General features: G+C 32.7%; 3 protein-coding genes across 3 annotated transcripts; 2 read left to right on the top strand and 1 right to left on the bottom strand.

Annotated features, from left to right (window-relative positions):
- The first annotated feature begins 1,144 nt into the window (after nucleotides 1-1,144).
- LOC101497578 (phosphoacetylglucosamine mutase) lies at nucleotides 1,145-5,980 on the top strand. The gene is made up of 9 exons (XM_004511706.4): nucleotides 1,145-1,308; nucleotides 1,389-1,651; nucleotides 2,690-2,809; nucleotides 2,894-3,036; nucleotides 3,153-3,404; nucleotides 3,641-4,053; nucleotides 4,142-4,317; nucleotides 5,156-5,252; nucleotides 5,718-5,980. The coding sequence occupies exons 1-9, from the start codon at nucleotides 1,248-1,250 to the stop codon at nucleotides 5,870-5,872; spliced, it is 1,680 nt and encodes a 559-aa protein (XP_004511763.1). The 5' UTR covers nucleotides 1,145-1,247; the 3' UTR covers nucleotides 5,873-5,980.
- Nucleotides 5,981-7,431: 1,451 nt separating this feature from the next.
- LOC101497254 (pentatricopeptide repeat-containing protein At1g32415, mitochondrial) lies at nucleotides 7,432-9,962 on the top strand. The gene has a single exon (XM_004511705.4). It carries the CDS (start codon nucleotides 7,515-7,517, stop codon nucleotides 9,738-9,740), a length of 2,226 nt encoding a protein of 741 aa, XP_004511762.1. The 5' UTR covers nucleotides 7,432-7,514; the 3' UTR covers nucleotides 9,741-9,962.
- Nucleotides 9,963-10,192: 230 nt separating this feature from the next.
- Nucleotides 10,193-12,516, bottom strand: LOC101496926 (haloacid dehalogenase-like hydrolase domain-containing protein Sgpp). Its single transcript, XM_004511704.4, has 5 exons — nucleotides 12,368-12,516; nucleotides 11,454-11,568; nucleotides 11,167-11,318; nucleotides 10,822-11,083; nucleotides 10,193-10,743 (listed from the first exon to the last, which is right to left on the bottom strand). Exons 1-5 carry the CDS (start codon nucleotides 12,433-12,435, stop codon nucleotides 10,567-10,569), a joined length of 774 nt encoding a protein of 257 aa, XP_004511761.1. The 5' UTR covers nucleotides 12,436-12,516; the 3' UTR covers nucleotides 10,193-10,566.
- Nucleotides 12,517-14,504: the final 1,988 nt, after the last annotated feature.

Here is a 14,504-nt window from a genome sequence, read left to right as displayed (position 1 = left end):
TCTAGGGATTTTATTACCAAAATCCTTGGTTGTATCGTCAAATGACTTCTTTGCCCTTACAGTAATTCTTCTTCTACTTTTTATTTTTTACTTACATATATATACATTGGATTAACAAAAAAAATATTAATTTGATTTAATAATTAATTTATATTTTTAAAAAATTCATATAAATTCTTTTAAATAAAATATATTTATTAAAATTATTTAATTTTTATCTCATTTTTATTAAATTGATGCATTTAACTTTATAATAGATCTAATATTAAATCTTAAAATGATAGTGTTGTTAAGAAATGTTACAATAAAAATAATTAATATTTATTCTTTATAAAAAATAAAAGATAAAAATAAATTAATTCAATATATATAGAGTTAAGCCTTTGTTTTTTAAAGTGATTATCGTCTTCTAGTTAAAAAAAAATGAAATTTTAACGATAACTAAAATAATTAATAGTTTACTCAGACATTTCTTCAAACAAAAGTGAATGTATGTGCGGTGGATTTTTCGTTAATATATCTATTTTTATTTCGATATTGTTATTTTCTCTTATGTTTTTGTTATTGTGAATATGTAGTGTTCCAACATTCAAATGAATCTAGATGCAACTTTTTAACTGCTATTCAAACTTTGTGTCTTAGAACCAAAGATTTTAAGATCTGTTAAACTAGAACTGCCACGATCTGGAAATGATAACTCAAACATAACTATTTTTTGTCTCATTTAATATCTGAATAATTCTCCAATTTCCCTATTCAATTTTAACTTAAGTTTGAAATAAAAAAGGAGAGGATACTATTCGAATCCCTATTTCAACCACATAGACACAATAAAAGACATATGTTTTGGTTTTTTTTTGTTGGTCTTGGTGTTGTGACTTTTTAAGAGAAAATGTTCGAAAAGATAATAGTGCAAACATTACGGAGTTAAAGGACATACAAAAAGAACTTCAATAATTAAAGTAATATAATTTACTAAAATTTAATTATCTAAATTTTGGGTAAAAAACGTTAATTTTTTTTAGTAAAGCACTAACAAACGTATTTAATCTGAGATTTCACATGCTAACAATTTATACGTTTGCTATTTAAGTTAATTATTTCAAATTAAAAAAAAATACAATTTCTTACAATCAATTTGGATGTGAATTTTCTGTTTTCACAGCAACACAACACATAACACTGCAACTTGCTCTCTCAGTCAAAATTTAAACATTAGAGACATTTGTTAGGATCAGAAATCAGCCATGAACAAAGAACAAGAGTCTCTGCTTCTGAATTCATCTTCTCGCTTCTTGATCCCTCAAGGTTAGCATTCGCAATTCCATTTCATACTTGAAATAACAGTACGACGCCGTTTTGTAATTTTCTCATTCTCTTGTTTGCAGGAGTGAAGATATCGTACGGTACGGCCGGGTTTAGAGAAGATGCATCGATTCTGTCTTCGACGGTGTACAGAGTTGGAATCCTGGCAGCTCTCCGATCGCTCCAAACGCAGTCGGTGATCGGCGTCATGATCACTGCCTCACATAATAAAGTCTCCGATAACGGCGTCAAAATCGCCGATCCAAATGGCGGTATGCTTTCTCAACATTGGGAGCCTTTCGCTGATGCAATCGCTAATGCTCCTTCTCCTCAACAACTCCTCCAGGTTAGGGATTCTTCACTCAAATATTTTTCCCTATGAAATCGTTCGGACAATAGTTGTTGTGTGATGTGTTGATTTAGGTTCTGTTAGGATAAACAAGTTAATTAAGTGTTTATAACATAAATATATTTAAGTATTTATGTATATTTTATTTCCATTTACAAAATAAAATAAAGTCAAACTGTATTGGAATAAGTTATAAGCTGTTTTTATTAGTTATAGCTTATAGAAACAAGCTAAAAAAGACATGTCATGACTCATAAGTTTTTCAGTGACTTCATTTATCTGTCATAATTTAATTTTAAAAAAGAGGGTTATGATAAATACTACTGTAAATCGTGGATTTAAGTAATTGTGTCAATGTTGTCTGCTCTTGGGTGTCGTAGTAATCTTTTCTAGATAGTACACAAAAATTTCATTCAGTAAGGAACAGCTTTATGCAGCTTGATTCTAAGGAATCTATTTAAATAGATGCACCCTATTTAAAACTTATTTTGATTTAGTAGTTGTGTGTTGTATGTTGCAAGCTGTGGGCGAAGTTTGTACCACGCACAAGCTCGGTTAGTACCACAGTTCATAAGTAAGTATTTGATAAACTGAGAAATAAAGAGAATGGTTAAATTTGTAATATATGGCACTGGAGATTGCTCTGATTGTCTAGAGTTGTCGCTGTGCAAATTTATATATACAATAACCTCCCCTTTTCTTGTTAGACATGGATTATGGTTTATGGATGTCCAGTTATCCAAATAAAGGAAGGGAAGAGGGACTATATCCTTTAAATAAATGACTATACAGTAAACACACGACAAAAAAACACTTCCATTATTTTTAAAATATCCCTATATATGTATATATTTTTTTTCAACCAACTCTTTTATTCTGATAGAACAAGTTCTTATAGAGGACACTTTTGAAAATGCACACATTTTTTTTAGACCGAATTTCTTAATAAGTATGAGGTTAGGTACTTTTCTTATACTTGAGAGTTGAGATCGAAGGGAGTAACTTACGATGAATGTGGTTCTATATGACTTGCAGTTGATAAATGAGTTTGTTGAAAAAGAAAAGATTCCATTTGATGGGATCAGGCCAGCTGAAATACTTTTGGGGAGAGACACGAGGCCGAGTGGAGATGCTTTGCTTGAAGCTGCTAGACAAGTATAGGCGCCATAAACAATATTTAACTTCTATTATCTTCTATTTTGCCAAATTTAAATCACATATTATTGAATATAAATGAAGGGAGTCACTTCAATTGCTGGGGCTGTTGCATCTGACATGGGAATTTTGACAACTCCACAACTACATTGGATGGTTCGTGCAAGAAATAAGGGCATAAAAGCCTCCGAGCAGGATTACTTTGATCAACTTTCTAGCTCATTCAGGTTAGTACAATCCTTTATTGATACTGTTATGATGCATAGAGATGATTCCGTTTTGTTATTGATGGTAAAATCATCACTGAACACATCCTTTAGGAATCATTATGTGAATGGATCAGGTGCTTAATGGATTTGATCCCGACTGAAAGAAGCAAGTTTGACGGGATCAATGGCAAATTGGTTGTGGATGGAGCTAACGGTGTTGGTGGAGCAAAACTTAAAATTTTGCATAAATTGTTGAATGATTTGGATATTGAGGTTCGGAATAGCAGTGAAGATGAAGGTGTACTGAATGATGGAGTAGGTGCTGATTTTGTGCAGAAAGAGAAGGTTGTTCCGCGCGGATTTGGTTCTAAAGATGCTGGGATAAGGTTAGCCTGTTCATCATCCAATGCTAAAAGTGAATATTTACATCCCAGATATTTTCCACTATGACAGTTGAGATTATCATTTTTAATAGAGATTATGTTATGAATGATTTAATCAACCCACACTTGGTAATTAATCCACCTACCTTTGATTTAATAGATGCATCTTTCTTAGCACTGCTTTATTGGTGCTACTTATTGTGTTCCTACTAATGGAGCTAGTTAGTTCTAGTTTGCAGGTGTGCTAGTTTGGATGGAGATGCTGATCGACTTGTTTATTTTTATGTACCACCTGAAACCAATGCTCAAATTGATCTAGTTGATGGGGACAAAATACTATCCTTGTTTGCTTTATTTATTAGGGAGCAACTAAGCTTTCTTAATGAGAAAGAAGCCATAAAAAATTACCACAAAGCCCGTCTTGGTATTGTACAGACGGCATATGCAAATGGGGCTTCTACTAATTACCTTAAACATTTAGGACTCGAAGTCAATTTTACTCCAACTGGAGTGAAATATTTACATGAAAAAGCTGCTGAATTTGATATCGGTATATATTTTGAGGCAAATGGTCATGGAACTATCCTATTTTCGGAATCTTTTATAGAGTGGTTAGAGGTCAGAAGTAACGAGCTTTCTTCAGGCTCCAAAGGTTAATTCAGTGGTTTCTCACTAATCTCGCTTCAATTTTAAGATTCAACTGCAGAGCAAAATAGAAATCTTTTGGTTGTTTGCTTCAGGTTCAGAAGCAGAAAAGGCTGCTTTGAGGTTATTAGCAGTCAGTAAGTTGATCAACCAAGCAGTAGGAGATGCTTTGAGTGGAGTGCTCTTGGTGGAAGTCATATTGCGGCACATGGGATGGTCAATACATAAATGGAATGAACTTTATCACGATTTACCCAGCAGGCAGCTTAAGGTCAGTTATAATTATCATGTATCTTTTCCAAAAGTATAACTTTTGTAAAGCTATCAGAAGTTTTGACTGGATTATAAATATATATGTGGACTTTATTTTCCTCTTTAAGAATTAAGATAAAGATAATAATATCTTTGTATGGTGAAGTTCCTGACTGTAGTTTCAATTTCACGGTCCTGCAATGCATTAGTGAAATGTTAATCAGAATTACTTTTATTCAATGAGCTGGCATAATGGCCACATATGGGGGAAATAGGGATTGGGAATGCGGTATACCGGGTTCAAACCCAAGAGCCGGCGAAAAAATGTCTCTAACCAACTGAGCTACACCGCTGGGGCAATGTTAATCATGTTATGTTATGTTAATCAGATGTTTGTTTATACATGGGTAGCAAACAAGTCGTTGTTTATACACCGCCGGTTATGTTTTTAAACCCAATGTCACATTTTCCCCAGGGCTCCAAAGTTATTATTCAATTTAAATATTTTAATATTCCCTACTAATATTATTGTCTGTTGTACACGAGGTATCAACTCAGTAATAAGAGTTTGACATTATAATCTCAAGGGAGAGAGTTCAAATCTCCTTGGAGACAGTTGTAAAATGACCATTGATGTCACTTTAATTAATAATAACTCTCCCATTCCAAAATTTTTTAAACAAAACTTACTAATGTTATTGTAGGTAATTTGACAGGTAGTCAAGGGCTTAAGCTTGTGTGTGCCTACGTTTGTAATATATGTGACAATCACTTCATTGTCAATTTAACATTTTTTTTAAGTACTTACCTTTTTCATTTCTGAAACGAACGCTTCTTCTGGTTTTTGTAACTGTTAGGTTAAAGTTGCTGACAGAACGACAGTAGTTACAGCAAATGCAGAAACTGTGGTTGTGAGACCCCCTGGTTTGCAGGAAGTCATCAATGCAGAAACTGGTATCTTCTTTGCTCTTTCTATTTTATTTTATTTTTTGTTGCTATGATCTAATATGGTACCACTCATTTTGACATTGAGGCCAGTGTTATTTCTACCCACCAAATTGAAGGCAGGAAACTAGTGGCATTTTTCCACACCAATTTTGCTAGATCTGTTTGAGGCTTGTTTATATATATGTAGCATTGTTTTACTTAAAAAATCACACTATTGTTAGTTTCATTATTGATTAGTTGCTTTTCTCTGTGAAACTGTCAAATGATTGTTGCTTCCTTTTGCCTCATTGCTAATTGGATTATATTAATGATGTTCTGAAATCCAATTGGCTTGCCAAAATTGCACGAGCGTGAGAATACTAGTCAGTTTCATCCATCTTCTAAAGCCTTTTAGTTAGAAGATTAAACTAGTTTTAGAATTTCAGTTGTACTAATATTGCAGCTTGGTCTCTTGTCTCTTTTGGTTTACAGCCAAGTACACTCAAGGTCGATGCTTTGTTCGACCATCAGGCACTGAGGATGTTGTTCGTGTATATGCCGAAGCATCCACGCAGGAAGCTGCAGATACCCTAGCCAACTCTGTCGCTAAACTTGTGGATCAATTCTTAGGGTGTAACAGCTCTTGATATCTGTGTGATATTATTCAGGATTCATCAGAACAGAATGAACTTGGTTTTGAAAGTTTTCTAACCATCTAGATTTTCCAATAAATTTTTCCTGCATTATACTTTGAAGATGGTTGGTTTTTGATTTATCTACATGTTCACTAACTACTTTTTTATCTGCCTTTTTAATCCACTCGTTCAAAATGTACTGCCGTGTATTTACATCGCAAGACTATAACGATAAGATTGTCTTTGTTGAATGTCTTTTTTTCTAGAACTGATATAGTTAGAACAATACTAAATAAATGCACTTGCTAGTCTCAAGAAGAACTGATCCATAATCACAAAATTGCAATTACTTTAATCTTTTGTATTAATTTGTATATATAGCATGATTATTTTACAGAGTGCCCGCAAAAGAAGCATTTATGAAAAGAAAAAAAGGTCACAATCAAGTTAGTTCTTAAAAGATATAATATTTATTATAATTAGTTTTTAAATATTTGTAGTTTTTAAATGGTAAATGTTAAATTTGGAGTTTCTGAATGTATATTTTTACTAATCACATTTATTCACGCTTGAGCATTTTGAAGATTATTTGATTTGATCAGTGCAGTATATATTTTAAATTTTATTTGACAGATAAAAATATACATTCTTGTGATTTTTATATCATATCTTAGGGTTTTACTCCTTAGACGAGGTTGAATATTTTTCTTTTTATAGGATGCCATTTCATTGTCTATTCTAAAATCTAAAGAGTGAATTACCATGGTAGTACTAGAAGGTTAAGGATTGAATTATCTGATTCTTTAAATCAATAAAATTTATTACAGCAAATCAATCATATTTTAAAAAATAAAAAATTCTTGATCATTTTATTTCCTTTGAGATAATTGTAGAGACTAATTTATTTTTATGAAGATTTTTTAGTCTAAATTCTAAATTATATCATTTGCTTGAAATAAATGAACAACACCTATTATATGAGAGTCAAAAATCAATCATTCAAATGAATCTTGGTACATCGAATGATTAGTTTTTAACTTTTAATTGGAGAAAATTGCTAGATATTACAAAATATCATTTTTATTCTTCCCCTATTTACTATATTACCACATTATCCATATATGGTAGGTGGTTTTCTCTTTCCTGTTAAATTGATGGTCGTACTATTTAGCAATACTCTAGTTAGAGATATCTTGGACTATAAAAAAATTTAAAGTAGCGTTATTTGGACATTAGATTTTGAAAACTGGAGAGAGATAATTTACTAAAGAAGTAAAAACCATATACATTATACATATACCGTGTCCATCAATTGTGATATCCAATATCTTTTCTAAAAACTAATAGTTAATCAAGAAAGTATTTTCAACTTCAACATTTTAAAAAGAATATTTTAAATTAATTACGAGAACTAAATTGACTTCTAATTAACTAAGTGATTGATCATAAGATTGTCAGTTTCAGTAAACAAAGAATTGTTAAAAAAAAAAATTGTCAAACTTTATTTGGAGTTTCAAATTATTTGAGCCCATTTCTCTGGAAAGCGAAGTGTCCAAAAAAAGTTGACCACTAATTTCTAGACTATATGAAGAAAAGAAAAATGAAATAAATAAAATTTAAAATGAGAAACTGGCTGTTGTTTTAGTTTGAGTGAATGGTTCTTCACCACTCTCCAATCCTTTTCCCGCCGTTGATGCGCGGTTCCAGTTTCAGTCTACGACGCTTCTCTCTTTCCAACCATTCTCATTCCTTCAAACCTCTCTTTCCTTTTCCTCCTAAACACGAATTCGACGAATCTCAGCTCTTCCACTACCTAACTAAAGGGTTGCATCACGAAGCACGAAAAATTCTTCAAACTTTTCCATGCAAAAATCCCCACACCCGTGTGGTTCACTGGACCTCCTTGCTCACCAACTACGCCCGACATGGTTACCTACAACAAGCTCGGAACTTGTTCGACGCAATGCCTCACAGAAACATTGTCACTCACAATGCAATGTTGTCTGCATACCTGTACAATGGTATGATTCGCCATGCTCAATGGTTTTTCAATGATATGCCTGAGAGGAATGTTGTTTCTTGGACAGCAATGCTTAGTGGGTATGCTGATTCGGGTAAGATCGAAGATGCGAGGAAGGTGTTTGATGAAATGCCTGACAAGAATGTTGTTTCGTGGAACTCGATGGTGGTGGGGTTGATTAGGAATGGTAATTTGGATGAAGCGAGGATGGTTTTTGAACGTACCCCTTTTAAAAATGTGGTGTCTTGGAATGCGATGATTGAGGGTTATGTTGAAAGTGGTAGAATGGATGAAGCAAGAGCTTTGTTTGATCAAATGGGGTGTAGGAATGTGGTTACTTGGACTAGTATGATATCTGGGTATTGTCGTGTCGGTGATGTGGATGAGGCTTGGTGTTTGTTCCGGATTATGCCGGAGAAAAATGTTGTTTCTTGGACTGCGATGATTGGTGGGTTTGCGTGGAATGGATTCTATCAAGAGGCAGTGTTGCTTTTTCTTCAGATGATGACACTTTCTGAAGCAAAACCCAATGGAGAGACCTTTGTTTCTCTTGCCTACGCTTGTGCTGGTTTGGGGTTTCCTTGTCTTGGCAAGCAATTGCATGCTCAGATGATTGTTAATAGCTGGAAGTTTGATGATTATGATGGTAGGTTAGGGAGAAGTCTTGTTAGGATGTACTCTGTGTGTGGTCTTGTGGACTCTGCGCGCAGTTTGTTCGACGGTGATCTGAAAAACTGTGATGATCAGTCTTTCAATTCTATGATAAATGGATATGTTCAGGCTGGTCAGTTAGAAAAGGCTCGAGAGTTGTTTGACACGGTCCCTATTCGAAACAAAATTGCATGGACTTGCATGATTTCCGGATATCTTAGTGATGGACAAGTATTAAAGGCATGCAGTCTCTTTGATGACATGCCTGATAGTGATAAGGATTCCATTGCATGGACTTCAATGATTTATGGGCATGTCCAAAATGAGCTAATTGCTGAAGCCATCAACTTATTTGCTGAAATGATGGCTCAAGGTGTTCCTCCTATAAATTCTACTTATGCTGTTCTTTTTGGAGCTGTGGGATCTGTTGCATATCTTGATCTGGGGCTGCAACTACATAGTATGCAGTTAAAGACTATAGATGAATATGAACATGATTTGCATCTTGACAACTCTCTGATTTCAATGTATGCAAAATGTGGGGAGATAGATGATGCATATAGGATATTTTCAAACATGACTTGTCGAGACAAAATATCATGGAACTCCATGATCATGGGCCTTTCAGATCATGGGAGGGCCAGTGAAGCTTTGAAGATGTATGAAAACATGCTCGAACTTGGGGTTTACCCAGATGCTGTTACTTTCCTTGGTGTCCTAACAGCGTGTGCTCATGCGGGTCTTGTTGATAAAGGGTGGGAGTTATTAAGTGTTATGGTCAATGATTATGACCTTCAACCTGGCTTGGAGCATTATATTAGCATCATCAATCTTCTGGGCCGAGCTGGAAGAGTGAAGGACGCAGAGGAGTTTGTGTTGAGGCTACCTGTTGAACCAAATCATGCGATTTGGGGGGCGTTGATTGGAGTGTGTGGTTTGAGTAAAACAGATGCAGATGTTGCTAGACGAGCAGCCAAACGATTGCTTGAGTTGGATCCTCTGAATGCACCAGGTCATGTGACCCTTTGCAACATATATGCTGCGAATAATAGACACATTGAGGAGACAAGTTTAAGAAGAGAAATGAGGATGAAAGGTGTGAGGAAGGCACCTGGATGTAGTTGGATATTAGAGAAGGGTAGCGTTCATGTTTTCTCATCTGGTGATAGATTAGATCCACAAGGAGAAGATATGTTGCTATTAATTTAAGGAAGAAAACAATATTTTTAGCCTAACATATGTACATAAAGAGGCTGTTTTTGGCACAAAAACATGTCACTTTTAGGTGATAACTGACAAGGTAAACATCCTTGTTATTTCACCATTATGAAGAGTAGTTCCTTGGTGTAAAAATTAGACGGCTCTCGAATTCTCACTGGCCTGTTAACAAACTAAAATCAAGTAAAGCCTTCAAGACTGATTATTTATTTCTGCTAAGATTGTTAAAATTCTAAATTAGAATTAAACGCCAACAAATCCTCTGTCAAATTCACCACTTGCTAAAGCAGTATAAGTATCAAATGAAAATTAGCGTGATTAGTGTCACTTAGTGCAAAACAAAAAGTAAATGGTGTAAGGGTATTGTAATAATCATCACATTGCTTTGTCCACTGTGAATGCATATCAAAGAATTTAAAGTACGCTTTGAAATAAATAAAAAAGAATTTAAAGTACAAAATTTATTGCACTGAGCATTAATCATCAAGTAACATTCTGACACAGTGTTGTGAACAAAAATCAAAATCTATATAAGTAATGAATAATGTAAGAGTGTTGAAATTCCTCCCTATCTCCATCTCTCTTTCACTTATTGCATTTTCCTTGGCATGACCTTCATAGCCAACTATCACATTATTACAAAATACAAATAAAGCAGTATTGTTTGCTCGACTCCAAAGCTAACACTGATTATGGACTACTATAATAATATTTCCCCCTGCAACAAAATTACACAGGAGATCCAATGAACTTAATATGAAAACTGCTACTTGTTTTTACCAAGAAATTCTGTCAGTTGCACTAGCCACTCAAAATTTTAATGAGAACTAGACTTGTCAAGTTCTTCCAAAGCTGCCCACAATTTTGGATCATCATAATCCTTAATCAGAAAGGCAGGCTTTGCTCCCATCAGTAAATCCTCTGGGTTTCGGGTAGATATACCTATAACAGGCATCCCCGCCGCTACTCCAGCTTTGATTCCTGAAACCGAATCCTGTAATGATAAAACAAGACCATCAGAAGCAGAATAAGAACAAATTTTATAGCAAGGCATAGAAAAGAAAACACAGACCTCAAATACAAATGTGTGGTCCTTAGATGCCTTCAGAGCTTCAAGACCTTTCAAGTAGGGATCTGGATGAGGCTTGGCATGTTCACATTCATCACCAATAATAACCGCATCAAAGAAATCTGAGAGGCCAAGTTTTGAGAGAGCGAGTTCTGCATTTGGTCTTGGAGCATTGGTAACGGCAGCTCGCTTCAACCCGCGACTTTCAACCCATTTCCTCACTTTTTCAAGGCCATTTAAAGGCTTCAGTTGTTCAGACGCTAATCTAGATAGTCCATCATGGAATTCAATTCAGACTCTTCAAATTAAGCACAGGGGGATAGTTCAGGGGAGGAGAACAGGGTTTACCTCCGAAACATGGCTTCCTTATCATCTAGAAACTTTAAACCTCGCTCCAAATCACCAGGAAAGAGAGCCAAAGCAATGTCATTATTGTGCTTGCCAGCAACAGTTGCAATAAAAAATTCCTCTGTTATAGGGGTACCTCCATTGAAACCAATCTGAAAAACGCCAATATATGTTAATTTGTAATAGCTATTGATAATGACCATATACTTAATCATGCCGATTTATAAATAGAAACAATAAAAGGATTAGTTTGCTTTAAACTTCACTTGGAAGAAAAGAAACAGTACCTCTTGGAGCATTTCACGGAAGGCATAATAGTGGAGTGGATCAGAATCACAAAGAGTTCCATCTATATCAAAGAGCACTGCTTCAAGTGGAACAAGTCTGGTGAGAGAACTCTTGCTGCAGCCACAACATGAAGGTAATGAGTGGCAAGCCATAGAAACTTAACAGATATTGCAGTTAACAGTAACACTACTTAGCAAAACACTTGATACACGTTCAGCTGGTTAGCAGAAGAAATGATGTAAAAGCCATAAGTAGTAGTAGTAGTAGTAGTACTACTACTACTACTACTGTATATAAATGGCACAGATTTATGATTCACTGCAGATCCCTAAATTAGTTACATCTTCAATGAAATATAATATATAAAGAGAATCAAGAACTTGGGTTTTTATAAATATACCTAAATTCTATCACCATAGCTAATAGTATTAACACTCTGACATAAATAAAACCAACATACAAGCCTTTCCTTTCTTATGGTTCAAAACTATAAATATATCAAATCAGAGGAAAAAGGTTTTTGTTTAGAATTTGCAAGATAAGGAAAAGTAAATACTAAATACTCAAACCACATATAAACTTTCTTGTGTTAATAATTAATAATTAATATTGAAAGATGGGTGAGAGGAATCCATAAAACAGGAGAAGATGGAAATGAAAAATACGAATAATAATTCCTTATTAACGATAGAATGATGACTAAATCAATGAACTCGAAGCTTGTGAATAACGAGCGTATACATTTACAAGGAGATATAAAAAATCGGGAAATTTTGAAGCAATTTACACACTTACACGATCGATGAGTCTATGATATAAATAATAGAACTCACGATGTAGTTGTAATTGGAAAAAGAGCACTGTATAAATTGCAATATGAAATGACGAATATGGAAGGAAGCGAGAACGTTACCTATCGACGCCATTCTCCGAAGAAGCCATATGCTTTCCCAAAGTTTGGTTCGTATGTATGAATGTCATGTGAGTGAGAGAGAGAGAGAGAGGTAGTTATTATAAATACGTTACTTTATGACGACAATAATAATAATAATAATATTGTTATTATTACTATTATTAAATGTTAATGGAATCCTCCAAAGAATCAAAATCACATGCCGCATATGCCACGAATTTTTTCTTCTTAACTTTCTTTAATTATTTTTAAAAAAAAAGTATATGGTGGACAAAATTTGACTTGTCTTCTTAATATAATAGACTCTCAAAAAGAATAACTTGACATTAATGATCACATATAAATGGTCATTTTTTAAATTAAAAAAAAAAAAACTCATTCTTATGATTAAGTTATCTTTGTGGAAGTTTTTTTAAAATTATTTGATTTGCAAAATGTTTTTAATGTTGAAAATCAAAAACTAGTTTTGAACAGTTTTTAAAGAAAACCATTTTAATAGAAAGAGAAATATAATTTTTATATAATACTTATCTTAAATTTTTGTAAAAAATAATTATTAACTATTTATAGGCTTGAACGCAGCTTTAATCCCCCTATTTTAACTAAATAGTAATTTTGATATTCTATTTTTTTATTTTGCAATTTTAGTCCCCTATTTTAATTGATTCGTAATTTTGGTCCCAATATTTTTAATTTTACAAATTTAGTTCCCTATTTTAATTAATTTTTTATTTTGGTCTCTCTATTTTTAATTTCATAATTTTGATCCCCTATTTTTTAAAATTGAGACATTTTGTCCTATCTAGAGATCTTAATTAATAATTAGAACTAGTAATTTAAATTACTAATAATAATATTATCACAATTATATTATTGTTTTTTTTAAAATAAATTATTAGCTCTAATTATTAATTAAAATAACGATAATATGAAATAAGGGGGCAAATTTTTTATTTTTATTTTTTAAAAATTATTGTGATTAGTTGCATGCCTCTATTTATTTTCTCAAAGGTGTATCCAGAATCATACTAATTTTTAAAAAAGTAAAAATATATTTTTAACTATCTTATTTTATTTTGTGTTTATTTTAATTAATAATCAGAGCTAGCAACTGTTTTTAAAATTATTTTTAAAATGAGTAGTTAATTTTATTTTTTAAAAACATGAGCTACAATTTTTCTAAAAAATAAGTCCAAGTAATCATTAAAAAAATAAAATGTCATCATTGATCAAATCAATATTAATAGTTAAATATATAGGTAGGACAAAATGTCAAAATTTTAAGAAATAAAGATATTAAAATTGCGAAATTAAAAATAGAAGAACTAAAATTAAGAATCACTTAAAATAAAAGACTAAAATTACAAAATAAAAAATAAAGAGACCAAAATTATAAATTACTTAATATAAAATGACTAAAATTAAAAACAGAAAATCAAAATTACAAATCAATTAAAATATGAGAAGTAAAAGACTCTTATATCAAGATCACTTATATTATAACAAAAAAGACTCTTATATCAAGATCACTTATATTATAACAAAAAAGACTCTTACTCTTTAACAATAACTTAAATAAAGTACTGTAGTTACGGTGCTCGTATCCATTGTTTGAAAAAATACATGCATCACACTTATGCCGGTAACAATTTTCATATCCGCTTGTTCTATGATAATTTAATTTTTTTTTTCTGCCTTCAACACTACATGAATCAATTTAGCAAACACCATTTTTTTTTTTTAACATACTCTTTAAATTTTACCTGATTTCAAAACATCCATACAATGTATAAATAGGCTCTGACTTGCATTATGCTTACATTGTCGGTGGTTTATGTAACACCTGAATAATTTCTCACATGAAAGATTATTTATTTCAGATGAAATCCAATAAGGAAACAGATTTGGTGCAGTTATTGCGCCACACAATTTTGATCTCCATAGTAGTATCAACTTAGTATATCACAAGATAAGAGGTTAGTATATCACAAGATAAGAGTTTGGCATAGTTATAATCTACACTGTTCAATAAAGATTCAAAGTCCGAGATTAAAATTAAATTTTTTTTTAAAAAAAAAAAAGGTGTCTAACTTCATGGTTTTTTGATGCAGCAAATCTTCCGTCTTCAGACTCGTGT

Source organism: Cicer arietinum, chromosome 8 (genome assembly GCF_000331145.2).
Source record: "Cicer arietinum cultivar CDC Frontier isolate Library 1 chromosome 8, Cicar.CDCFrontier_v2.0, whole genome shotgun sequence".
In the NCBI taxonomy this organism is placed as follows: Eukaryota; Viridiplantae; Streptophyta; class Magnoliopsida; order Fabales; family Fabaceae; genus Cicer; species Cicer arietinum.
This window is presented reverse-complemented; position numbering and strand designations above follow the sequence as displayed.

Coding starts and splice junctions, on each gene's coding strand:
- LOC101497254 (XM_004511705.4), top strand. CDS start 7,515: ATGGTTCTTCACCACTCTCCAATCCTTTTCCCGCCGTTGATGCGCGGT.
- LOC101497578 (XM_004511706.4), top strand. CDS start 1,248: ATGAACAAAGAACAAGAGTCTCTGCTTCTGAATTCATCTTCTCGCTTC. Junction 3,037..3,152: donor CAACTTTCTAGCTCATTCAG/GTTAGTACAATC, acceptor TGAATGGATCAG/GTGCTTAATGGATTTGATCC. Junction 3,405..3,640: donor TCTAAAGATGCTGGGATAAG/GTTAGCCTGTTC, acceptor TCTAGTTTGCAG/GTGTGCTAGTTTGGATGGAG.
- LOC101496926 (XM_004511704.4), bottom strand. CDS start 12,435: ATGACATTCATACATACGAACCAAACTTTGGGAAAGCATATGGCTTCT. Junction 11,569..12,367: donor TCGGAGAATGGCGTCGATAG/GTAACGTTCTCG, acceptor TTGTGGCTGCAG/CAAGAGTTCTCTCACCAGAC. Junction 11,319..11,453: donor TCCGTGAAATGCTCCAAGAG/GTACTGTTTCTT, acceptor GGCGTTTTTCAG/ATTGGTTTCAATGGAGGTAC.